Genomic DNA, 26,341 nt, shown 5'->3' on the forward strand with positions numbered 1-26,341 from the left:
TAGTCTTTGGACGTACAACTCTAGGGGACCCAGTGGGAATTCGGGGGAAAATGTCAAGGTAATTAATTACCTGTAAGGCAATCTAGAGGATTGTCATGGATGGCCCAAAGAAAATACTCGACTGTCCGAGACTATTCAAGGTTTTTAAAACACTTTTTAAAAGATCGCTAGAGCCATCCCTTTCTTCTCTTGTCTAAAACCACCAATCCCTCCCTAGCCTAGGTGTCCCTTTTCCCAAGTTTTAGAGTATACTGCTGGTTTCTCCCTACTGTATGTTTTGACTTCACTAGGAAGGAAGACCTAAAGGCCAATGCTTTTTATGTGTCTAAACTCTCTCAGGGACTTCCTAGACTGAATTTACACTATCAATGTTGTTAGTTGATTAAAAGAGATTGTAGGTTGTACCTTTCAGGCACGCTACCTGACTCAGCCTTCTTCCTATTACACCCATACTCCCTCTGTCAGATGTCTCCACTCACTACTGTCGTGCTCTAAACTCCACCCACCTTCACTCCTTGCGTCTTCTACCTCTGTACCTTGAATGTCTCTCACTCCTTCTACCACTTGCCTCCACCCTTCAATGCTTTTTCTCCATCCTCCAGACTACCACTCCCTCCTCCACACTACCACTCCACCCCACCTTCTACTCAGTTACCTTCCTATCACTTTCACAAACCATCTCCTCTCACTCTCTACACTCTCACTCACCCAGCTTATATGCACACTCACAAACAGAACTGTTCTCTCAGCAACCAATATCTCATCTTACCTTTAGTTCGTCTCTACACTCCAGTCCCCCGTGATTCCGCCACCTTTTCTCTTGATCTGCTACCTATTCCTCTGACCTTACCGGAGCAAATCACAACTTATTGTTTGCTTTTGTCCCTCCTATTCTCCCTCCCCTTCTCCCATTGGATCACTCACACTTACTGATCTGGTCTTGTCTTCCCTGCCTGGGAGGTGTTACAAACGCTGGAAGTTAAAAATAGCGGGATAAGCCAGGTGCCGCTGTGTGGTGGTGTCCCAAGTTCATGTTAGGGGGGGCTTTGGCGTAGCTTCCCCCGAGTTAAGTACATTATTTGTTTATTAGTTGTGGCTCTGGCATAATTCCCTGATGGACTAGGTCGGTTGTAGTGGTTTTGCTGTTGCTCACACCAGCGTTTGATAGTGGTGTACGGCACTGTGGAAAACCTGCGTATGGTCTCTGATTCTTTTCTCTATGGATCTCCCTCTCTGGGTGAATGTTGTGGCTTAACTCGCGCCATGTAGCTTGCATGAGCACTGATGGGGTGTATTGCTGCGGATGGTCTCTCCGGACTGTTACCACCTCACTTGTGGTTCTAGGAAAGAAAGAGAAAACTTGGCTAGCACTTTATTTTATAGGCATTGGGTGATTCAAGCTTGTACTGCACATATGTAAACAGGCTCTTGGGGAGGGGATAGTAATTGGGCCCCACTCAACTAACACAGTACCCTCCTGTTGGGTAGGACTGCCTCTGGCTTCACCCTGATAGGCCTCCCAACACAGGCTGAGAGGGATGCCTACCCCCTTTGTCAAGGAGTTCCCCCCCCCCTTCTCACCTGGGTCCGGTGTTTGCCGGTGTCTTCGATCACTGCCTTCTTGCGAACGCTCCTGATCTTGAACAGCACTGCTCGAGTCTCGTCTGGTTCCAGGTTGCGTTTAGTTCTGGGATCGCGGAGTCCAGGAATCCGGGAGACTGAAAAGGCTAGAATTGCCCGGAACCAGGAAGGGGGAAAGGGACAGGAGTGGGTAATAGCACTGGGATAAAGGAAACAATACCGCGAGCTACGAACACACGTCTGGGCTACTCTGCAATAGCATTGAGACGTGTGGAGCCGCGGTCTATAAATAGATCACTCAGCGCATGGAGCGAGCAAGGGCTACGGCTCTTAATGGCCATGTTGGAAGTAGTACTGAATGTAAGCCCCGTTGAGACAAGGACCAGGAGGTCCAAAAGGGGCGTGATCTGACAGCATGCCTCCTCCGAAGGCCTTTCCCTCCAGGTTTGCCCGGGTGTATTAGGTGAAATCTTCTGAGCAACCGAGGAGCCTTGATATTTGAAATAGGTTCCCAGGTCCTTTCGCTAGGAGGATATCCTTTCCACTCCACTAGGTATTGAAGGTGGCCCCGTTTATACCTGGAGTCACAAATCCGGGACACCTCATATTCCAGTTGGTTGTCAACCAGTAGAGGAGGTGGTATACTGGATTTTCGAGAGGATTGGATGTAGGGTTTCAATAGGGATGTGTGAAAAACTGGATGAATTCTTTTCCAGGAGTCAGGTAGCTTGATTCGATATGAGACAGGATTGATCATCTCCTTGATGGGAAATGGACCATAGTAGCGGGGAGCCAGCTTGTTTGGTCGTAGGTGTCGGGGAAGTAGTTTTGATGACAACCACACTCGGTCACCGACCGTATTGGAAGGACCTGGTCTTCTCTTGGAATCCACATACCTCTTGGTTTGTGATCTGGCTTTCTCCAAGTGTTCTTTAGCCTCCCGGTGAATGTTGATAAGAGTTTCGATCCAGGAGTCAACAGTAGGTACTGGTGTAGGGTAAGGAAGAACCGAGGGTAAGACCGATGGATGGAACCCCTGGCTACAATAAAAGGGGCTGGTCTGTAGCGCCCCTTTTCGGAGTTGTTGTAAGCGAATTGCGCAACGGGTATCAGGAGAGACCAGTCATCCTGGACCTTGGTGGGGAAACATTGGAGATATTGTTCCAGGGTCTGATTTGCACGTTCTGTGGCTCCGTTGGTTTGGGGGTGATATCCTGAAGAGAGGGCACGTTGGATTCCTAGTACCCAACAGAGGTGTTTCCAGAATTGTGAAATGTATTGGGGACCCCGGTCAGATAGGATCTTGAAAGGAAGCCCATATAGTCGGAATATGTGTTCCAGAAATATTCCAGCTAGCTGTGAAGAGGAGGGTAGTTTCATCAGTGGCGTAAAATGGGCCATATGGGTAAACAAATCTATGGTGACCATGATGGTAGTATATCCTCGGGAAGGTGGTAACTCCACTATGAAATCTGTAGCGATGATTTCCCATGGTTTAGAGGGTAGAGTGGGCTGCAGAAGAAGACCCGCCGGTCTTTTGTTATCATGTTTATTTTGGGCAGAGGTTATACAAGCCTGGATGTATTGCTGTACGTCAGACTTCATTTTAGGCCACCAGAACTGTCTCTGTATAAGACAGAGGGTGTTGGTGATACCTCGGTGCCCGGAACGGAGTGTGTCATGACAAAGGTTTATTATTTTTTGCTGTAACTTCCGTGTAGGAATGAGTAGTGCATTGTCCTTGAATAAGTAGCCTTCCTTGGCTCTTAATTTCCAGAGATTTCGTGTTGAAATGTCCTTCCATAATTCTGAGGATTGAGTTTGCGATAAGACTTCTTCCAGGAGATCAACTGCTTGGGCTACGAAGATCGTGGGAGAGAACATTTTAGGAAATGCCTTATCTTCAGTGGTCACGTAATCAGGACGGCGAGACAAGGCGTCAGAGATCAGGTTCTGTGATCCAGGGACATGGGTAATGTGGAATTGATACTGGGCAAAAAAGTAGGCCAAACATGCCTGACGACTGTTCCTGCACTCCAGTGACTGTAGAATCTGAAGGTTTCGATGATCAGTACGGACTTGGACAGGATGTCTGGCTCCCAGAAGTAGGTGTCGCCATTCAGTGAAGGCTTGGCGAATGGCTAAGAGTTCCTTTTCTAGGACGGAGTAGTGCGTTTCATTAGGAGTTAAGGTTCTTGACGGATAAGCAACGGGGTGTTCCAAATCGTCCTCCATCTTCTGCTTCAACACTGCTCCTATAGCGTAATTCGAGGCATCCGTTTCCACTAAAAAGGGTCGACTTTTATCGGGTAGAGCCAAAATGGGAGCTTGTGTGAACTCAGTCTTTAAACGCTGAAATGCAGTTTCTTGTAATGTTGACCAGACAAATGGGGTGTCCTTCTTTAGCAGAGCCACTATGGGTTGTACAATCTCGGAACAGGTGGCTATGAACTTCCGGTAGAAATTGGCTAGTCCTAGGAAGGATTGGATTTGTTTCACAGACATGGGAGAAGGCCAGCCGAGTATGGCCTTTACTTTTGAAGGGTCCATGCCAATTCCCTATGGACTAAGGATAAATCCCAGATAGTGCACAGAGGTAACGTGAAACAAAAAATGTTCAGGCTTGGCTAAGAGGTGATGTTCCCGGAGTCTTTGTAGAACTGCCTTAACATGTCCTTCATGCTTCAGAGGGTCTTTGGAAAAAATCAATATGTCGTCCAGATAGACAATGACGAAGAGAAACAACACATCAGAGAACACCCTATCCATAAAACTTTGAAATACTGCTGGGGCATTGGTTAGTCCAAAGGGCATGACCAGGTACTCGTAGTGACCAAAGGTTGTTCTAAAGGCGGTCTTCCACTCGTCTCCTTCCCGGATACGGATCAAATGGTAGGCACCCCTGAGATCCAATTTGGTGAATATTACGGCTCCTCTCACAGCTTCCAGGATATCCGAGATCAGGGGCAGTGGGTACCGATCCTTGAGGGTGCATTGATTTAAGCCTCTATAGTCGAGGCAAGGTCTGAGTGCCTTGGTATCCTTCTTGGGAACGAAGAACAATGAAGCACCCGCTCGAGATTTCGAGGGTCTTATGGTGCCGTTTTCAAGATTAGTGTCTAGGTATTCCCGAAGGGCCATTTTCTCGGGTTCGGAAAGAATGAACATTCTGCCGAAAGGAATTACAGCTGAGGGATCCGTATCTATGGCACAGTCTTCGGGCCTGTGAGGGGGTAAGGCCTGGACTATGGCAGTAGAAAATACATCAGCATATCCCTGATAGGCCTCTGGAACTTGTATGACATTGGAAACCATGAGTGGTGTTTCTTGGTCTCTTGGTAGTTCTTTAGGAGTTACCGAGGAGGGATCCAGGGATAGGCAGTGGCACATACAGAACTCTGAGCCCAGGAATAATGATCCTGATGTCCAATTAATATACGGATTGTGCTTTTGTAACCAGGGCATACCCAAAACGATGGGGTAATGGGCTGACTTAATGATGTCGAATGTAATCCGCTCTTGATGATGGTTTATGGAAAGTTGGATCTCTTTAGTCTGCAGGCTTATGGGTCCTGAAGAGAGGGGTCTTCCGTCAATTGCTTCCACCGGCTGTATGGTGTTTCGTGTCTCGTATGGAATATAATGACTAACAACCCAGTCTTGATCAATGAAAATTCCCATAGCTCCGCAGTCCACCAAGGCCAGAATGGGATAGGTCTTGTCTTTGGAGGGCGACAGGAAGGCCTGTAGTATCACCAAACTGTTTAGTCCAGGAGAGTTCAAGGATGGAATTGATGTGGAGCAAATATCTCTCTCCCGAATCTCTGCTCCATTTAAGATCAGGAGCTGGCGTTTCCCGAACGCCGAGGAGGTGCCAGAGGACATTCCCTGACCAAATGTTTGTCTGAAGCACAATACATACCACACCCTTATGGATCCTTCTCAATCTTTCTTGAGGTGATATGGGTCCACGAAAGGCTCCAATTTGCATGGGTTCAGGTTCTGGGGCTGGACTTGGGTTTGCGTCCGTTCTGGCTGTGCTCTCAAAGGACGTCTTGGGTGGGTTTCCCTTGGATTTCTTCCTTTCAGCCTTCCTTTCCTGGATGCGAAAGTCTATTTGCAAGGCCAGGTCCATTAGTGCTTGGAATGAATTTGGTCTGGCCACCCTGGCCAGTTCATCCTTGATCTCATCGTTTAGGCCTCTCCTGAACAGGGTAAAACTAGCCTCAGAGGAGCAGTCTGCTTCCTTAGCCAATTGTTTAAATCTGGTCACATAATTGAGCATATCCTGGGAGCCCTGTTGAAAATCCAGCAAGCGTTCTTGGGCAGTATAGACCTGCTCTGGACGGTCAAACATGCCTTTAAGGGCCTGTATGAACCCATCGTAGTCGTCTAGGAGGGCATCGCCGGAGTTAACAAGGGGTGTTGCCTAAGTTAAGGCGTTGCCGGAAAGGTGGGTTATGATGAAACCCACCTTAGCCCTAGGAGTCGAGAAATAATAGGGCTTAAAGGTAAAGTGGACCAGGCATGAATCCAGGAATCCGTGAAGTGTTTTTGCCGAACCATCATACTTTTCAACAATACCGCCCAACAGGGCACCCTCCTTTGTAGCAGAATCCCAGGACAAGACCAATTTTTTGAGCGCTGCGTTTTCCGCCTTAAGGTTTTGAACCTCGGTTGATCATTCTTGCATGCGTCGCATTAAGTCCTGCACGGCGGCTTCCATCTAGTTTTTAGGCTCGATCGGGTGGCGTCTCAAACTGTCAAGGAGTTCCCCCCCTTCTCACCTGGGTCCGGTGTTTGCCGGTGTCTTTGATCGCTGCCTTCTTGCGAACGCTCCTGGTCTTGAACAGCGCTGCTCGAGTCTCGTCTGGTTCCAGGTTGCATTTAGTTCCGGGATCGCGGAGTCCAGGAATCCAGGAGACTGAAAAGGCTAGAATTGCCCGGAACCAGGAAGGGTGAAAGGGACAGGAGTGGATAATAGCACTGGGATAAAGGAAACAATACAGCGAGCTACGAACACACTTGGGCTACTCTGCAATAGCATTGAGACGTGCGGAGCCGCGGAAGGCGTGGTCTATAAATGGATCACGCCGCGCTCAGCGCATGGAGCGAGCAAGGGCTACGGCTCTGAACGGCCATGTTGGAAGTAGTACTGAATGTAAGCCCCGTTGAGACAAGGACCAGGAGGTCCAAAAGGGGTGTGATCTGAAGTTCATGACAGCCTTGCAGAAAGGCCAGATAACTGACATTTTCACATGCGTTTCAGGTAAGGGTTTAAAGCTCCATAGAAAATACAGGATGAATTGAGTTGGCAGAACTGCAATTGTAGTAAAAAGCAAGGCAAGCCCCAGTTTTACCTCACAAGTGCAGACATGGTGTCAACCTACCCCAGATGTCACCAGAGAAGATCCCCATGACGGGATCCTGGGCTAGGTGCGAGACCCAGCATCCCCAGGAGAAGCAACAGCCCAGCAGCATTCAGGCCTGATTGAAGTCAATGGGAAAACGAGGTTGGAAGACAACTGCAGAGATCTTAGACCCTACACCATGGGCACCTCTAAAGGTAACTCTGGGACTTAAACCCTGGACTTGTGATAGAAATCACAGCTAAAAAGAACAATACTTGAGGCAGAACCCATCAATCATAAGTGAAAGGAATGATTAATGTGGCTCTAGGAAGACAAAAAACACAACCAGACATGTTCTGTCAGTGCCACAAAAATAGGAAAGCAGCCCATCAGCAGAAAAGTGTCTCACAAGGAAGAATATGGTGGGGGCGACCCAGTACAGCCCAGATGAGCAGAGGAGGTGGGATATTTGGGTTCCCAATGCACTTCCAGGAAACGGCTGCTTCCAATACCAGAGACCAAGGCAGTAAAAAAGGGAAGCCGCAGGAAAACTGCAGAGAAAACCACATAACAATAGAAGGCTGGTCCAGCCAAAAAGGAGAGCCAGAGGAAACCTCAGCACAGCTTATGAAGGACACCCAGCAGCTGGAAATCTAAACCAGAGCTTTGCTCAGGATACAGGGCCCAGCCAGTATGGCTTGATTAGGTCATTAAAATGCAGCACTGGCATCAGGGTGGTGAAAATCCTCCATCAGATAAGTAACCCAATCAAGGTAAGGTAGCAAAGCTGCAAGACTTAGTCTCTGGAAGGGTATAAGAGTGGTCTAGGACTACAATGAGTTGACACAGAGTAACACTAGTAATTCTGGTTAGTAAAAACATATACAATAGTTTAATAGGCATTTAACATGCACACTAACCAAGTAAAATGTCTTGTCTAAACATTGTCACACCAACACTGTAAAACCGATTTCAGAGGCTTGTGGATCTGCTTAGATTCACATGCTTTGCATAGACTGACATCTAGTGGTAGGTGCGGAGCATTGCATATGAAGTTTTCTAAGTTTGTAAAAAGGGACGTTAACTGTATCCATGATCCCTCACGCGTTTAGGTCCCTCAGATCATTGCTTTCTGCCATCGTGGTTAGACATGTTCTCGCAGAGTCCTGTAACTACCCTACTTTTTGACTCCTCACTTATCAATATTTCGACGGTTACTGATCGACAAACAGACAATCATTCCGGTGACGGGCTTCGGCCTAATGGCTATTGCCTAGCAGTAGGGAGAGTGGGGGGACTGATTCTTTTTATACAAAGAATGCAAACCTCCATTTCTTACATTTACTGCTTTAGTCTTGCTGCCCTTAACTTTTTCTTACATCATGGAGCGAACTCCATTTAAATTCTGACCAATCGCAACAGGAAATATCTGTGGAAGGACATTTGCAGAGTTTGCAACCACTGCCTTCCTCGTGACCACCAAGAGACCTGTTGCGCATCCTGTAAACATTTTAGGCCTAACACCTTAAAGGAGCATCTAACGAAGTGGTTGGCGGCACATGCTATGATGGCCGAGTCAGAAACCGCCATCAGTCGGAGTCTGATCCAGAAGCCAGGGCAGCGAAGGCTCCGGCTCGTAGCCCGAAGACACCACGAGGGAACCACCAGACTCCGGCACGTCTGTCCCCCTCCCCGAAAGTCAGTCGCAGCACGCCTCTATGGGGAGAGCCTCTGGTGACAAGGACGCACACGCCCAAACACACAACCCCAGTCCGCTTTTCGACAGAACAGTTGAAATAAGTCTGCTCGCCGGTGTAAGGCGCTTCATGGCCTACCGACCGTATGCTGAAAAAGCCTGCTGCATTTCTGCAACTGTGTTTACCACACGGCGATAAAAGGAATCTGCGCCTAAAGGCATGCGGAAAATACACTCGACGGATGATTCGAACACATCAAAACATCCACCGGAAAAGCACAAAAGTCACCTTAATAAATCAGATGGCCATAAACCATGCACTCCTTCTCCCTCTGAAGAGGTACACCACTATGAAGAGGCCCATTCCCCTCTATCCCAATCCCTTCACAAGAACAAAAGACGAAGGAAAGACCCAGAGGCAATTGTGTTCCCCTTAGCAGAAACACCTAGGATAGGGACTTGGACAAAAGAACGCTTTTTTTTTTGAGGAAACAATGAACCAAGACTCTTCTTTTGTCGATTTTATGGATACGTTTCCCATTCGGCAAAAGACGTTGGACCTAGAGATGGCTCAACCCTTAGAAACTGGTCAGCCATGGCGTCCTCCTTTGCCCACTTATACATCCATACATACAGCCATGGGCACCTCGCATGACTCGCAACAAGGGGATAATCAGCAAGATCAGGCAGATCAAGACATATGGTATTGTGAGGAACCTGAGGGCGCCCTCGCTTCATTTTCCCCGAGAGTCATCCTCTCAGGTGGCCAGGGAAAGTCCATCGCATTTGGATCCCGACCCTGGGGGTGGATATGCGAGGGAGGATCGCTTGGGTGGAGGGAACTTGGGAGCGGGGAAGAGGGCGTCCTTAGGTGAGACACAGTATGCCCCATTCCCTTTTCACAGTGAACGTTCTATCCCTTTATGGGATATTGTCAATGCTTTCCCTTTTCATCCTTCCAAACTGTCCCCTAGTAGCAGCAACTTAGAACTGGGATGAGTGAGAGACCAACTAGGAGGCCACATCCTCATTTTACTGATACACACACATATCAGAGACAAAACAGGTTTAATGCTCCTTTTTAAAAAAAAAAATGTATTGCATTTCCAACAAGAACAATACCAACACCACATATGGGTTTAGTATGTAAATGCCACCCTCCCTCTCTTCCAATACTTCTCCTTGCATGGAATAACACTTAAGATGCCTGATTGGCCCGGGTTTGAGTTTCTGTCAAAGACATGTTAGTCTTACTCTCTACCAGATAGTGAGCAAGATGGGCACTCTGACTTTGTTACAGCGCCCAAGGGAAAAGGACAGCCCATGAGGCACAGTGGCATATAGTCTTTGAAATCCTGGTGGTTCACAAAGTGATGCACTCTTCAAACCCTATTCAAAATCAAGTGTTCCCCCAAAACATTGCTGTGGTGTTATATGTGAGGGGTCAGCAATGCGAGACCGACACAAATGTATCGATTTTTCACAAATTGGCATTTTATTAAACAAATAGGAGTGAGTCAAACGCCTATCTTTCCCTAACCTAACAAGGATGTCCCTGCCTAACAAACTAAGGCTAAAGAAAAATGACCTAGTGTCTAAAAAGTATCTAACCCTCACGCTAATATACACAGCAAAATGATACAAGGTTTTTTTAGCTGTCTTAAATTCCATAAAATAGCGTGCCCAGTGAAACTTAAATGTTATAAACAGTAATCTTGTGATCAGGTTTGGATTCCCTTGTCCTGGATGAATTCAGGAATATCTGGACTCGAGTCAAGTCTGGACTCGAGTGTCATCTGGGAAATAACAAAGTTCCATTCAATGTAGCATATAAAGTCTTTTCCATTCAATATATGCTTTAACTTGGCAAAGTGAATATCTCTCCTCCAAAGGCTTGTTTACAAATCAAAGCAATTGTTAATTTTTCCACATCCTCCTGCTTGATAAAATAAAAAGTATTCTTCTCTAAGCACCCCGTGCTTGGTAAAACATATGTCTTTTCCTCCAAACATAAATTCATAAATCAAATGCAAGTGCTCTTTTCTCAAAAGACCAAGCACTTGTTAGCACATCATACTTCTTCAAAAGAAACACTTTAGTCAGGATGGTTCAACAATTACTTTCTGAAATGCCAGTTCAACAAATTAACACTTCATTTCTACCACAACCACAGTACTTTAAATCATCTTCTTTTTCCTGGTATACTCGCCTGCTAGGACTAACTACAATTGGTCCCTTTCCTGGTTTACTCGCCTGCTAGCATAACACTCCTACTACTAGTAGTACTCTGTGGTAAGGCTTGTACCAAACTCTCAACACTGGAATCATAAGTAAGGAGATATGAACCTACAATTGCTTCTCTTGACATTCTTTTAACAAAATGTGTTACACCTCTTTCCACATTGGTATTCCACAAAAGGATCATTTTTCTCTTGCTTGTCTTTTAGCTTCAGGCAATGCAGGTTACAGTTCTCTGCTCCTTGGTTTCTCATACAAGGAGAGCTTTGCTCCTGTAGCATTTGGTTTCGGTTTGTGTACCCTCTTGGCTGCTGGCAATGCAGGTTACGATTATCTCCCAATTGACCTCTTTTTCTGGGAGAGTTGTACCCAGTTTCTTTGTATTACTCTTCTACTGACTTGAGAATGCGGGTTACAATAGTCTCCTAGTTGACGTGCCCGATTCGGATAGATGTGCCCAATTTGTCTGTATTTCAATCTTCTGTAGCTTTGGCAATGCTGGTTACAATTGTCACCTATTTGGAATCCCTCATTAGGAGAGTTGCGCCCATATTGCATTTATTCATCTTTTCGCTATCTATATATTTATAAAATGCTTAGATATGTTTACATACTCAGCTGATGCAATTTATCAGCAACAGCTATCATTTCAACATAAGGATGCAATTTATCAGTGTTTGGTTGCCCTCTGCTAACCAAATAGCAAAGTGCACCCACTTCAACAAAAGCTATCATTTCAACAAACAGAATGAGCACGGTTCTACGCAGTCACCTTCACCTTCCACTATAGCAAACATTTGAAATAATGTCAGGTAACTCCCCCCTCCCCCTACTTATCTTCATATAGGGCACGGTGGTTCCAGAGTCAATGAACAGTTAATTACTGGCTCAACGTTTCAGTCTCTAAAGAGCAAAACACTGTAAGACAGATGCCTCCTCTCGAGCTAAAACTGAAAGTAGGTGCTGTAATTATACTACTACAGAATCTTATGCTATCACGGGGACTCAGCAATTGAACAAGATTGACAATTACGCGGCTACAAAAACATATCCTAGAGGTCCATGTAATCGATGGAACTTAGATAATGTTCTTATACCGCTCATACATCTCATTGCATCTGATACATTTAGCCTTTTCAATGACCATTAATAAGTCACAGGGACCTACCCTGTGAATTATTCCTGGAATCGCTTCCTGGAAGCGATCTGTGGTAATTCCGATATTTATGTTGGGGGACAGAAGTGACCCTATGAATTACCGACTGATATTGACTTTTAAGATATGCTAGAACTGTGTATGTTATGCCAGGAACAGCTAGTTAAAAATGAGCATTCTCACCTAGCGATCTCCTTCAGAGCGCCCTGGGGTCACCTGCTTCAGGCTATTTTACCGGTATGCCATGGCATCTCCTTCTGACTCGCTGGTGTTGCTGCGGGTCTCTTCAGGGCTTCTTCTGCCTGCTCCGCTTGGTCTGCCGCCGGGCACGCAGACCTTCAGTGAAGCTCTCGCAGCTCTGTTGACTCTCCGGTGTAAACTCAATACCGGAACAGTTCACGGCTTGTTGAGAGCTCCTCTCCCACATGGTGTCACAGATTTCCCCCTTTCTCACCTGAGATCGATCCTTGCAGGATTTCTTGGGAGGAGTCTTCTTGCGCACGGATCGGGTTTTGTACAAGCCCGCGCGAGCCTCTTCTGGCTCCAGTGTGTGTTCAGTGTTCAGGGATACTCGGAGGCTCCGGGAAGTCCAGGAAACGAGGAAGGTGTACACGAAGACAGCACACGAAATCCAGGAATCAAGGTAGAGAGAAGAGGGAGGAAGGGAGATGGGAATTCAGAGGGTCCGGGAACAGGAGAATAGTACAGCGAACTATGGAGCACACGTCTAGCCACTACCAGCGATGGCGTTGAGACGCGCGGGCCGTGGGGGCATGGTCTATTTGTAGAATACGCTATGTCCGACATGGAGGCTGGTGGAAGGCGTACCACGTTAGACGGCCATGTTGGGAGTACCAAGGAGTGCAAGCCCCGCTGTGATAGGGACCAGAAAGTCCAAAAGGGGCGTGTTCTGTGGATCATGACACATGGTGTGGCTTGCTTCAGCACCGCTTCCCGCTGTGCACTCTGCATGACCACGTCCCCCCAAAATCTACCGCAGCTCTCACACAGCATCCCACTGCTGCCACAACGACACCATCAGCTTCTGCTTCCGCTTTTTTCTGCTCTCGCACCTGAATGTCCATTATGTTTTTAAAGGTCCCGCTCAGGTGTTTCCTATTCAAACAACTAGACCGCTCATAACACTTCCTTAACTCTGAGCCCCTCTGCCTTTTGTCACTACTATGGGTATTATGGGACTGTGTTAGGCAAGATTGTATGTAGTAACCCTGTGGGAGACTACACCAGCCTTGTCCCCTTGGTAATGGGTAACCCACCTATTGGTATAGGTCTGTACTACACAAGTTGGTAGAGTGACTGAGCAGCCAGACTTATCTCATGAGGGGTAAATGTGAGCTGTAGAGATGTAACACTGAGATTCACAATTACAAGTATTCAAATAATACTTATAGTCAAGGTTTTATAGTAAACATTATTATTTATTTAACAGACAGTTTTAAATAAGCCTTCTTTAGACATGGCAATGTGTAACAATAAAAATACACTTCACCACACTTCCTCAGATTTAAGATAAGCAAGGAGATGCCCTTTTGGGATGTCACACACACATACACTTCCTACACCCTGAGGTGACTTCAATTACTAGGATAGAGTGGACATTGATATATCACTTTTTACACTTAATGCAATACTGAGGTTATGAAAAAAGAAAAAGGTTCGGGAAGGAAAAAGGTTAACAGGTTCTCAGAGCATGTGAATACTTTCCAATCTTCCAAATTAAGTCTAGGTTAGACTTTCCCAGCAATACAAGTTAAAATTATGCACCACCTATGAGGGACAGTTAAAACCAAGGTCAATGGGTCAGAAGAGTCTACAGAGAGCCAGGACAACCAAAGTCACGTTGCACAATGTCTAGGGAGCTGAAGCACTTCTTCAAATAGCACAAACGTATTGCACACTGTTTTAAGAGTGTTTGTAGAAAAATAATCACTGTAAGGCCACACACTGTTAGGCTTGTGAAGGGCAAAACTGCAAGCAACTGTGCAGAAAAAGCAGCTACTGTAAGTCTACAGTGAGAACAAACAAGCTACAGACCAAAAAGGTAAGTACCCCTTTAGTCAAGACAGTACCTTAGGTCGGAAGAAGAGGATCCAGCTGGCTTCTGTTCAGGTTACAGTCCGCAGGTCCTGGGTTCCTGGGCCTCAGTTGTGGGGACAAGCGGGAGGATGTCTGGAGGACTCCTGCACTGCGGTTCGAAGGTTGGTGGCGGTTCCGGGCTCTTTCCAATTCAGCGGCACTTTGCGGTTTTAGCTACCGGTCAATAGCACCACTGCGGTTCTTGGACACTTGATGGGCTCCCCTTGCTTCTGGGGTCCAGCACTCTGTTGAGGTGGCTCAGGCTTGGGTCGTCCTGCTTCTGAAGGGTCCTCAGGATCTTCCTGGAGCTCGAGACCGGCTTAAAGACGGTGCACTCGTTTCTGGGTTTCCTGACCCGTGGCCCTCAATTTCAGCAGCAGCAAGGAAGTACAGCAACACAAAGAGGGGTTCGAGCAAAGTTAATCTTGGGGTCAGTTGGTGTTACCAACTCAAGGGAAGAAGTTGTCCGTTCCGGGCTTCTCTAGTAAATACGAAATTAGAGCTTCAGCACTGCAGAAGGACTTCACCAGGGAGTTCCAACGGTCCAGGAGGGTACAGCAAGCATCTCTTCCAGTTTTCTTCGTCGGATGTGAATTCCAGTGGCCGACTCTGCCTTCTGTTAAAGAGATCTCGCCATTTATGCTGGTTTCTCCCATTCATGCACAGCCTAGCTGTCACTCACACAGCAGGGTGGCTGTCCTCGTAGGACAGCCAGCCAGCCAGCCAATCAGCACTGGGTGTATTAGGGTAACCAAGGAGACTAAGGACAGGGAGTTTCGAGCACCTCCCTCGCTTCCTGCCCTGCCCGACACACTGGATCCATAGGCAGGTTTCAGCATTGAAGCCTGCCAAAGACAAAACAAACAGAAGGGTTAAAACTGGTTTGGCGCGCAGAATAAAATCCAAGAAAGACCTCACCTGCAAGAAATGGTAAAAAAAAGTCTGGGGCCATTTTGACAAAATGGGCACCCATGGGTGCAATACTGCAACTGAGGATTCAGGTTGCTGTGAAAACGCACAATGATAGGAAAATGTAAACCACTGCCACCAGCCATTAAATGTAGTTAGGGTAACAGAACATTTTTTACATGAGTAATTAGGGAAAGGGGCTACTAAGTAACCCCTCAATAAATCCACATAAAATGGGATGTACTGGACCTACATAGGAAAAACAGGTAAATGAAGTCAATTTCACTTTACTACTCTTAGGAACAGTAGTTTACCCAAGAGAAGGTATTTAAATCCTTATGAGAAATCCAAAGGACTTCTCTGCGACACTGCACTGAAGGTGCTGTGTGTCACAATACAAAAGCTGATGCCTATGGAATTTATCAGACTCCAAAACCAAAGAAACGCAGAGTCCAAATCAAATCAAAAATACATCCGAGAGTGAGAAAGAGGTCTCACTAGCTCCAGGATAAAAATTAGAAGTCCTAAAGTCCAGCAAAAGAGCAAGGGCGCTCTATGGTTGAAAGGAATTAGCACAGAAATGAGAATTTTTCCTAACAGACTTGAAGTCCATAATGTTCTTGTTTGTCTTCTTATTAGTTAACTCAATCTGATTGGGTAACAGAGTGTTAGGGAAGATTGTTAAACAAGTTGGTATTTTACCCTTGAGTATAGGACTTGGATATAAGGCAGAACCATAACAGCTAGAGATTGTAATATTAGCTTCCCGATCCCTCATTATACCATTTCCATTTTTTTATGTAAAGTAATGTGAAAAGCCAAATTTACTGCTGGATCACAATAAATACAAAAAAGAAATAAAAATACCATTTCCATGTTTGAAAAAAAAGGGTCTTCATATTCTGTACTTTGGGTAGTTCTGGGAGAGGGAGCCGCACAGTGACAGCATGCCATTAGATATTTAGGCATTCGGGTAGTCTTATCCTCAGAAGAGGATGAATACTGCGTCTCTCCTAACGGAGTCACCACCTCCCCCTGACAGCTTTCTCCTCGCATGTGATCCTGTCTCATCATACCACTGTCAGTGTCGGGATCAGGTAGCGGCTGCCTTCCCGACACTTTAGGCTGGGGTTTAGTGAAGACTCGACCGGATTCATCACATGTGAGAACAAACAGAAGGGCACACATTCTCAGGAAATGTTATGTCACAAGTAACCCAAATGGTCAGACACTGGTGCATATGCAGGGAAACATGGCTCGAAGCACAGCATGTCCCTGTGATGGCCAATTATCTAGTTCATTAACCTCAGCCTCAGTCACTGCGTTCATCCAGAGTATGAATGGCTACTCATCACAAGTACACTCAAAACAGTTGTCTCCAAATGGGGATTTCTAGATATCAACGTAATTGCAACAATTACAAGAGCAAAATGCCTCCGCTTTGCATCCGGAAACCTCAAGTCTCTAGTCAATTCACTGGCAATGACATGATCCGTGATATTTGCTTATGCTTCACCTCCCTCCCCCAATACCACTGTTACACAGAGTAGTGCAAAAGGGTATCCGGTAAGAAAATCGTGGCAAAAATGTCGCCGGTAAGAAAATCGTGGCAAAAATGTCGCCGGTAAAAATAATCGCGGCAAAGATTCTGTGGTTTGACCCGGTAAAGGTGTACCCCATTATGCCATTTTTTAAGGGGAGCGGGGGTGTCCCCTGCTCCCCTTAAATGGTATAATGGGTCCGGGGATTGCAGGGGTGTCCCCTGCATCCTTTACATGATTGTGGCCGCAATATTTTGTAATCACAGCCATTTTTGCCACAATTTTAAGACATGGAACCGTGCAAAAGCTACTTCATGAGAGCTTCACTCTAATTGTTATTACTCCAAGGTAAAACAGGTGTGTTTATCTGTGCCTGCTACACAGTCTTGAATATTTGAAAGAGGCGTTGACCGCTGTTATTGGTGTAATGACAATCACTCACCCTTGAGCTAGGTCCCTGCTGCCGTGGACAATTTATAGTACACATTTACCACACTGACTCCATCCAAGTTAAGGTTTAATTGACGATTAATCTAGACAGTGAATACTAATCTGTGCCACAGATAAGGTTTTAAGGTCAGAGTATTTTAAGCACTGATTTAACACAGTTAAATTGTAATTTGTCTCAGCAAGAGTATAAATAGTATGCGACAAGCAACCAAAACATTACTGTACTTAAAACTGAATGGAGCACAACAAAAACCGTTGTGTAGCAAAGATGTCTAACCTCAAACAAATTCTCCCATTTGTGGAAAATGTTCTCCTACACATTATTAATGTGTACAACCTCCAAAACAATTGTATCCCATTTGCACTCTGCTTAGGCAATACATCCAGCAGATAACTCATCCAAAGACATAAAAGTATGAACTTTGCAGTCCGGCTGTTGAACTCAAACAATTTGGTCATTTAAAGCTCCTACCAAGATGCATGGACATCCTCAGAGACGCATGCAAGCCCAACCAGCGCCACATGCTACTTTGAACACATTGAAAAGATCTGTGATTTGGTTTGGGAAACCTGCTAGCAATCCAGTCAACTGCACAGCAAAAGATGCAGTAGCTTATCAACTTTACCTCTTACACTCGGGCCTAGTTTTCAAGTCCTCTAAAATGACACCTAGCTGCCATAGTAGCATACACCGCAATACAAGGTTTTGGGGAGGAAACTGTCAGTGGTTAAGGCCTTCATGGGACAAGTTAAATGTATACTCCAGCAGTAGCTAATCCAGGTCTCAGCTGGGATCTAAACACTGTTCTATCCTGACTCATGATACCTCCTTTTTGAGTCGATTCATGCTTACTCTGGCATCGGCATAAAGGGTAGCCTTTATTGTCGCCCACACTGCAATAATTTGAGTTGGCGAGCTACTGGCTATATCCAGAGGTGAACCATTTTTTAGTCCTACACACAAGTCAAGGTGGTTTTGAGAACCCATCCAAGGTTTTCATAATAATTCATATCAGTTTAATGTCAACCAGTCAATTGAGGTAGCAGCAGTTTTCCAAAAGCCTGTATAGGCACAATACTTTTCTACCCTTGAGGATAGCTCAGCGCAACGTGCTCGCCTTGAAAGCAAGACGACACAGAGCACGCAAGTTCGATCCCCGGGTCTGCGCTTAGAAACCTCTGGGTATTAAGCGTGTTATAAATAACCTATCATATCATACCAAGATCACATCAAGAAAATAAGAAACGCAAGCAATTTTTTCATCTCCTTTGCTCCGGGACAAGAAGGCTTCAGAAATCCAGCATAACCAGATGGTTTGTGAACTGCATAAAAGAATGCCACAAGCTAGCAACAAAAAAGTTGATTTCTGCACCAAAAGCACGCGGCACACTAGGCACAGGGGCAATTCTGACATTCATAGCCAGTGTTGTTCTCGAAACAGTGTGCAAAGCAGCAACGCAAAGTTTAGCTCACATGTTCACAGGCCACTTTATAGAACAAACCAGAGCAGATTCGCAAGTGAGGCAAGCAGTACTGCACAATTTGTTTTCTGAAGTGCCAACTGCACATCTGCTACCGCAAAGAAACACTTCTATGGGTAGCAAGTTAATTCAAGCAAATTCATGAGTCCCAGAAAGCTATTTACTAGTTTTGGTATTTATCGTGCTTGCATTTGTTTTGAATTACATGTGCCTTCCTAGCCAATATCAGAGTAGTTACTAGCATAAGCACAATGCATTTGGTATGTAGAACTACAACTTTAACTAGTTGTCACATCATTTCTCACTCACAAAACATCCGGAGGGCGAAAGCACGAGGAACATAATGGGTACCCGCACACTTTGTGATGGGATAGTATGACAGTACTCCATGTTGGTGCATTTTACTTTTAAAGTAAGCAACTAGTAATAGTGTGAACTAACAACTAGATGGCAGAATGTGCATAGCATGTGATCCTAAACAAATGGAAGCGCCACAAAGAATATTACTGCAAAGTGCAACGTTAGTGCTTTATCGTTCTTTCTTACCTCTTTGTATCTTTGACTTAATGCATACGTGCTACTATAGAAATAGAAGTATGTTTGTACTTACCAGTGTAGAAAGTCTATTGTTCATGGTTTAGATTTTAGAAAAGCATACGAACAATCTGTTCTAAATAAAACATAACATGAAGCAGTTGTTACTTGTATTATTCAATTATGAAAATAATTAAATTTCTTTCATATTTGTCATTTTTAAAATTTAATGGAGGACAGTCAGTGGTCTCATCTAAGAAGTCCTATAGGTTTCAGACTTTGGGCCATCAGGAGCTGAATGTCTTTTGAAAACGGACATATAAAATAGATGGGGAATTGGAAACCCTTAAGCACATGTTGGTTTTTTACACTAAACTCTCAGCAGCCCAGTTACTATATTTTAAAAAACACATAGCCTGTGAGGATTTTCTGGACTGGTTGCCTCAGAGGATTCCCCCCTTCACTTGCATTGGCTGTGGTGGATCTTTAAATAACTTGCACGTTGAAGAGAAAATAGTCGAACCTGATTAGTACTTATTAGAATTATTTTCTCATATTTATATTTTTATGATATTTTAGTGATATTAGAGATTCAATTTTAAATTGGACTACGGATTTGCCAGTATGTTTTATTTGTCTTACATGTGTGCTGACTTGCAAAGATATAATGGGATTCTTTTTTCATGTTTGTATTAACTTTTATAATATTGTATGAATTGTTGGTTGAACAATTTGTTTTAACCAATAAACAAATATAAATAATTTAAAAAAAGATGTGCAGCATCCAACTCCGCCTCATCTCTGCAAGTAGAGCCATGAGTGTCAGGGCTTCTAGCAAGGAGAGTGTTAGGACAGTGTTTTCTTTTCGCAACTTGCCTGCATAGTTTCCTCTCGAATCTTTCTTTTTGCTTTACTTTTATCTTGTCCTGGCTTTTCGAAGGGAAGTAAAGCTTCCAGCTTCACTTCCCTTGACCTTTGCTCATTGTTATGGGGAAACTGATTCTTTCCCTTTTGAATTCTATTTCTTTTTTAACATTGCACACTTCACTTTATAGTGTAGTGCAATGGGTATTCTTTTGCTAGCGTTTTACACATGGGATTTTTGGTTACTTTTATTTGTGCCTAAAGACCAGCTGGAGGCAGCAGTTACATTCTTACCATTTTCACATTATTTTTGGTGTGAATATTTGCATTTACCACCTGTTGCTACACAACGTGCCTAGGGCCCTTAAATGGCCCTGCAACGAGATGTTTGCTTGTTCTTTGGCCATATGGTAGTTTGGTATTCTTCCTGCCTTCTTAGGTCAGGAAAGTCCTTATAAGGTCATGCACTTACCCGGGAAAGCAGTGGCTTCCATGTGCGTGCGTGTGTGTGTCCCAGTCCACAACCATAGTGATAAAGCCTGGGTGTGGGGCAAATGTGAAGCCAGTAGTTGGCCCTGATTGGACAACTACTGGCAGCTTGAATTGTGCAGATCCTTACTCTTTGTGGGCTTGGACTTGCTTCCAGCTAAGACTTTGGATAAGAAGAGGGCATCTGCAGCCATTTATTCAGATCCTCGTTAGAGCCAAGAATCCCTCGAAGAAGAGCAGCCTGCTGAAGATCCAAAGACGACTTCTTAAGTGGCCCAGTGTCCCTTCCAGTAGCCAGCCCGGTGAAGGCCTACTCCTCTGCCTGATCTCCAAAGACCACGAGCGGTGCTTCAGCCCTTGGACTTGTGGGACCAACTAGTCTCAATGCCTTTTCGAGGATCCTGCCCCTTTTTGAGCCTTTGGAAATGTCGCTGGACTGCCCAGTGAACTGCCCAGATCTCTCATGAGCTACCTCCGAAGAAGCGCCTCCGTTCCTCATTTGAGTCCGGAACGTTGGTGTTCGCTAGGTTGTTCCATGTGCAGCCATCTCCCCAAATTTCAGCTTTCCATCTTTAAGGGAACCTGTCCCGGAGCAGCTGCTGTGACCATGACTGGAAGGACTCCTCTCGTCACCTGTTTGTAGAGACCGTCGATGGAACTCTCCTTCCTCCAACCTGTGAAGTGTCTTGACGAGGTCTGCATCAGTGGTTCTTGCATTTCCTCATTGACGGAGGTTGCATCTTGCAGCTGCACCCGACCAGAAGAATACTCGAACCTGCAAATCCTGGGCACCTCTCACTGGAACCAATGTCAGAAGATCGAGCCCACAGCGACCCTCAGACGATCCACATTGGCATCTGTGAAAATATGAGTCAGGGGCCTAAGTAAACGCAGTGTATCTGTCTCCCCCCTAACCTCCACATGATAACACTGGCAACAAGTCCCTTTTTGTCTGCTTTTTCTAGTCACTCACATTTTGGGTGTCAAACCTGGGTCCAGTATCCTGCTCTTGAGTTGGCTTTAGGTCTGGAAGAAAGGAAAACGCATACTTAACCTCTGGTAGAATTGTTGTAGAATTGTTAAACTATCACCACCAAAAGCTTATTGAAACCTACCTACAGAGACTTCATGCTGTGAGAAACATAGTTGTTCCTGTGACTTTTGGGCACCAGACACGATTCATCTTGGGGTTTGAACTTCTTAAGTTAGGATAGTGTCTTGTGATCTGGTTCCATCATTGACTGCATCTAAAATACTTGTCTGTTTTTGCTAACTTATTTGATGTATATTTGAACCTATGATGACTATATTTTTATATCATAGTGTTGTGTGTGATAATACTACCTGTTGTATTCATTCGTGTTCAGAAGGCCTATAATAAATAACTGTATTTGTATGCTTGAATGACTAAATTGAACTATGGCGTGCCACACTGTGTGAACACATTGAGGGCCCCTGACCCCACTCACACTCTCCTGAGACTAAGCGTTGTCTGCTCATCCACATAGCATGATTGGGTTTTGGCTAACCTCTCAGAGGGACCCTATTCCTCATAACTAGGGTGGCCTCCTAAAATCTGTCTACCTGGCCAGATTCTAGAAATCCATCTTAACAATAACCTATGTTGGAAGTTACAATGGCAGCACCTTGTACTGCCTACTTCACAAATGAATGGAGCAATCTTGCAGTTGGACATGCGATTAAAGTGACTTGCACCATGGTTAGCCATCGAGGTGTACAGTGCCAAGTCACGAAGCAATGTAAGGGCAGGTTGTGATGATTGGAGTTATGACATAGATGAGAAGCTGTGTACATTAGAAACTACATTGCTGAAAAAAAATACTTCTGGTTTCAAAATCAAAACCTAGTGAAAGAATATATTGGGAAACTGGCATAATGATGATAGGATCTGAATTATTTACAGCTTCGTTAAAGTTATGGGTGTCAGTCTGGACCATTTCAGTGATCACCATCACATGACTGAACTGTTTAGTTTAGACTCTAGTAATAATGGGTTACTACCATTTTATTTATGAAAGGCACACCCTAGCCCCACAAGACCAAAACCTCTTTAATGAGGGCTTATAAAGGAATGTTAGTGAAGGGAAATCGACAAGGACTAAACCACTGAAATCAGTCATAGTCGATTTCCCCATGAAACTGGAATTTAATATAGTGTAATATTTGGAATATATGAAACCAGCCCAAATCAGGCAGCTGGTGACAATCGATTGATTTGGTTACCTTGAGAGTTTTGAGACCTTCATGGTTCAAAACAGCTGCGTATATGTGTTTATGTATCCTGGAAAACCCTGAATAACCTTTTATGTTGCCCAAGTCATTAACAAGCAAGCAAACCATGTGTAAACCCTGCATTGAAACATTTGCATTTTCTATATGACATTACCAAGAGTCAGTGTTTTTAAATACTTATTTTATTTAAATACACATTTATGAAGTTGTAAGATTTGAAACTGCAACCATGTATACATATTGTGGCTATCAGTCACCCAAAGGATCTCTCTAAAATCGCTTGCCCTAACATACAAATGCATGAACAACCTGGCCCCCACCTACCTCTGCTCACGGTTCACGCATTATACACCATCTCGATCTCTAAGATCCACCATCAACCAGAACCTAATGATCCCTAAATACAAGCTCCAAACAGCCGGTGGATCCAGCTTCCCAGTTCTTGCAGCCAAATTATGGAACTCTGTCCCCCTTACTATCAGAAACCTTCCTTCTCTGAATCTCTTCAAATACAAAGCCAAACATTGGCTAGTCACATCTGAGGTCCAAGCTGCACTGTGAATACTTGTTCACCTATGTATATATGTACAAAATATCAATGCTGCTGATTACTATGTCAATTTAAATGTTACTTGATATGTCGGTATACTATGTAACCATTGTTGCTAAGATATGCGCCCGGTAGCCTCCGGGCCTGGTTTGCGCTATACAAATAAAACAAATACAAAGACACTTAGACTGGCTTTCATCTGAAAATGTTGGTGCTGCGTACAAAGCACAGCTTTGTTTCCATTGCACACAAACCAGGATTTATATATATATATATCTCCCTACCTTTTTTTCCTCTTTATACTGCTACTGCTGAGGTACAACTGGGACAAAGTACTGCCTAAAATGTGTCGTCAAGATTACGTATCTAGTTTAATAGTCTTGCCTAGGTTTTGCTGACCCACGTCAGGCTCAGATCCCGGTAAATCAGCCTTTATGGCATTATTAGCCAGGCCAACCACTTATTTCTATTCAAAAATACTATTTGTTGCATGGATCATTTCTCCCTCACTCAGAGTATATCCATGCACATTCAGCCGAAGCGAAAGCAGCATCAGTGACCTTCTCTGAACATACAATGACACTAGGCATCTTCAGAATAGGCTATCCCTCATTCAATTTGCAGTCACACCACTCTAAGTGCATCTTCACAAAATGCCTGTTTTGCACAGACACTTTTTGCAATTCTTTTGGGAAAGCCTCTGTTTTCCTCCTGCCCTTCTCTATTCTTGGCATCCTGGAAATTGTTTCCGCAAGCTAGGAATAGGGAATAGCCAGGATGGATGGAAAAAGTGATCTTTTGGTGACTGTTATTCCTAGCACTATTTCCTGTTTATATTCCCTGTTCAAAACACCCTTTCAAACTCACTGTATTCAGAACATGCCCAATAGCATCTCTGTGAAAAGTTGAATTTAGAAGTACATTTAGAAAGTTGCATTTAGAAGTGTACCCAATAGCCTCTCTGTGAAAAGTTGAATTTAGAAGTGTGCCCAATAGCCTCTCTGTGGAAAGTTGAATTTAGAAGTGTGCCCAAGAGCCTCTCTGTGAAAAGTAGAATTTAGAAGTACATTTAGAAAGTTGCATTTAGAAGTGTAGCCAATAGCTTCTCTGTGAAAAGTTGAATTTAGAAGTACATTTAGAAAGTTGAATTCAGAAGTGCACCCAATAGCTGTGAAATGTTGCATTTAGAATTGTGCTCAATAGCCTCTCTGTGAAAGTTAAATTTAGAAATGTGCCCAATAGCCTCTCCCTGAAAGTTGATTTTAGAAATGTGCCCAATAGCCTCTCTATGAAGTTGATTTTAGAAGTGTCCCCAATAGCCTCCCTGTGAAGTAGAAGTCTCTGAAAGGGCATGAAACCCATCATATCTCACCAACACGCTTACTCTCTCCTTACATCACCACTCAACTAGAACACAGAGATACTATGACACCATTCGGTATAACTGTTCTCATATCAACATTCGCCGCTCTCTCCACATCATTCTAAATAATCACTGCTGGTTACACACCCCCCAGCGAGGCGTTCTCCTCAGGCCTAACGCAGCCACATCCGATCTGGATTAATCCTGCCAGAACGAACACATACTCCTGACCTCTCAACCACCACACCTACCGCTAGAAAGCAGCTATTACATTGATACTGCACGAGCTGTACACATACCCGGTGCTCACACGCACCTTTTTGACTCTCTCTACTCTCTCTACTGATATGAACTTCGGTTCCCAAGGGCGTTCAACCTACCAGCGCCTTCAGACCATACCAATGGTATATAAGGCGCTATATAAATGCAAAATAACAATAACAATAACATAGACATCTGATAGGCTAATTCTGAGGGAACTGGCAGGGGAGGGTGACTGTGGCTGCATTAGTGCTTTGACCACCAGTTTGTAGTTGCTACCACTAGGTGCCAGACCTCCCGAATAGAAATAGAAAAGAGTCATGGACTTGGATTTATGGAGGCACCATAACAGTAGCTTTATCCGTTTCAAATAAGCCAATTCCTCTAAAAGGCTGATGGATGTGAAGCAGGCACAGCCACTTGTCAAGTTGGCTTTCCACAGGACCTAGACTGTCAGCAAAATGGGTTACATCACATGTTTCTCAGGGAGTTAGCTAACTTTCCAATGAGTTTATGAGGTAAGTGTGGCAAACTGGCAAGGCTGAGTGTATAGAGTGGCTTGAAGATGCGTTTCTTTTTTTTACCATAACCCCTCTTTCTTTCTCTCTCTTTCTCCACACTCCTTGTGGCAGGTACGGGCTGTCATTGGGCACACCTACATGCTCAGCCAAGATGAAGAGCTGTGGGAGAAAGAACTGCCCATCAACGTGGAGCTTCTGCTGGCCTCAGGAAAGGACCCCCTGGCTGACCGTTCAGATCGGTCCAAGCAGACAACACAACCGGAGGAGCGCAACAAGACCCGGGCTGTTAGCTACAGAGTTCCACACAATGCTGCCGTACAGATCTATGACTATCGTGAAAAGAAATCCAGGTGAGCCTGTGAGGGAGGTTGTAGAAAATAGAAAGGTGGGGTCAAATGACATGGTCCAGATGGTGAACTATAACACAGATGAGTTGATAGAAAAGGAAAGGCCCGTCCTTCCAGCTCCATACTTTGCTACAGAATTGCTGCATGCTCTCAGGTTTCACTGTAAGCATCCTTTTTGATTTTTATAGACTCAAGTTTTTCATAAAGATGTAAAGTCTTTTTTCAAAAATGGAAAGCTGCACATTGAAGACTATTAATGAAAAACCTTGACAGTGGAATGTATTTTTCACCAGCATGGGGTCTGGCATGGATTCATATGCTCATGAATATTCCCCGTCATAAGGCTGGGAATCATCGGTAAAAGAAAAAACAGTCATTTTCGTGTATACATTGTCTTTCTCCTATAAACCAATCACTGAGCTCTGGGTCATACTGCACACAGCCAATGACTACCCTCTCCCTAAGCCCCTCCTCTGGCAGACATCTTCAGATTTTTACCGCACATTCAAGTGTTGGGAGTCCTCGCGTTTTGCTCTTCAAGCTTTCTGCGTTTTTCCACTCTTTTTCAGTAGGAAATGTCTACTTTTGTTCAATGGAGCCCGCCTGCTCCATCGTTTATCCATCCTATCAACGGAGACCCGTTTTTCGACTTCATTCT

At 44.6% G+C, this 26,341-nt stretch overlaps 1 protein-coding gene across 3 annotated transcripts in view; it reads left to right on the forward strand.

The window, feature by feature from the left end:
- Positions 1-26,341, forward strand: part of MVP (major vault protein) — a 352,386-nt gene that overhangs the window by 268,933 nt on the left and 57,112 nt on the right. For all 3 annotated transcript variants that reach the window (XM_069652030.1, XM_069652029.1, XM_069652028.1), the window contains exon 10: positions 25,448-25,686. In XM_069652030.1, coding sequence (XP_069508131.1) covers positions 25,448-25,686 — 239 coding nt within the window. The remainder of the gene's footprint in view (positions 1-25,447; positions 25,687-26,341) is intronic.

Source organism: Ambystoma mexicanum, chromosome 3p (assembly GCF_040938575.1).
Source record: "Ambystoma mexicanum isolate Mex_15411 chromosome 3p, UKY_AmexF1_1, whole genome shotgun sequence".
Lineage (NCBI taxonomy): Eukaryota > Metazoa > Chordata > Amphibia > Caudata > Ambystomatidae > Ambystoma > Ambystoma mexicanum.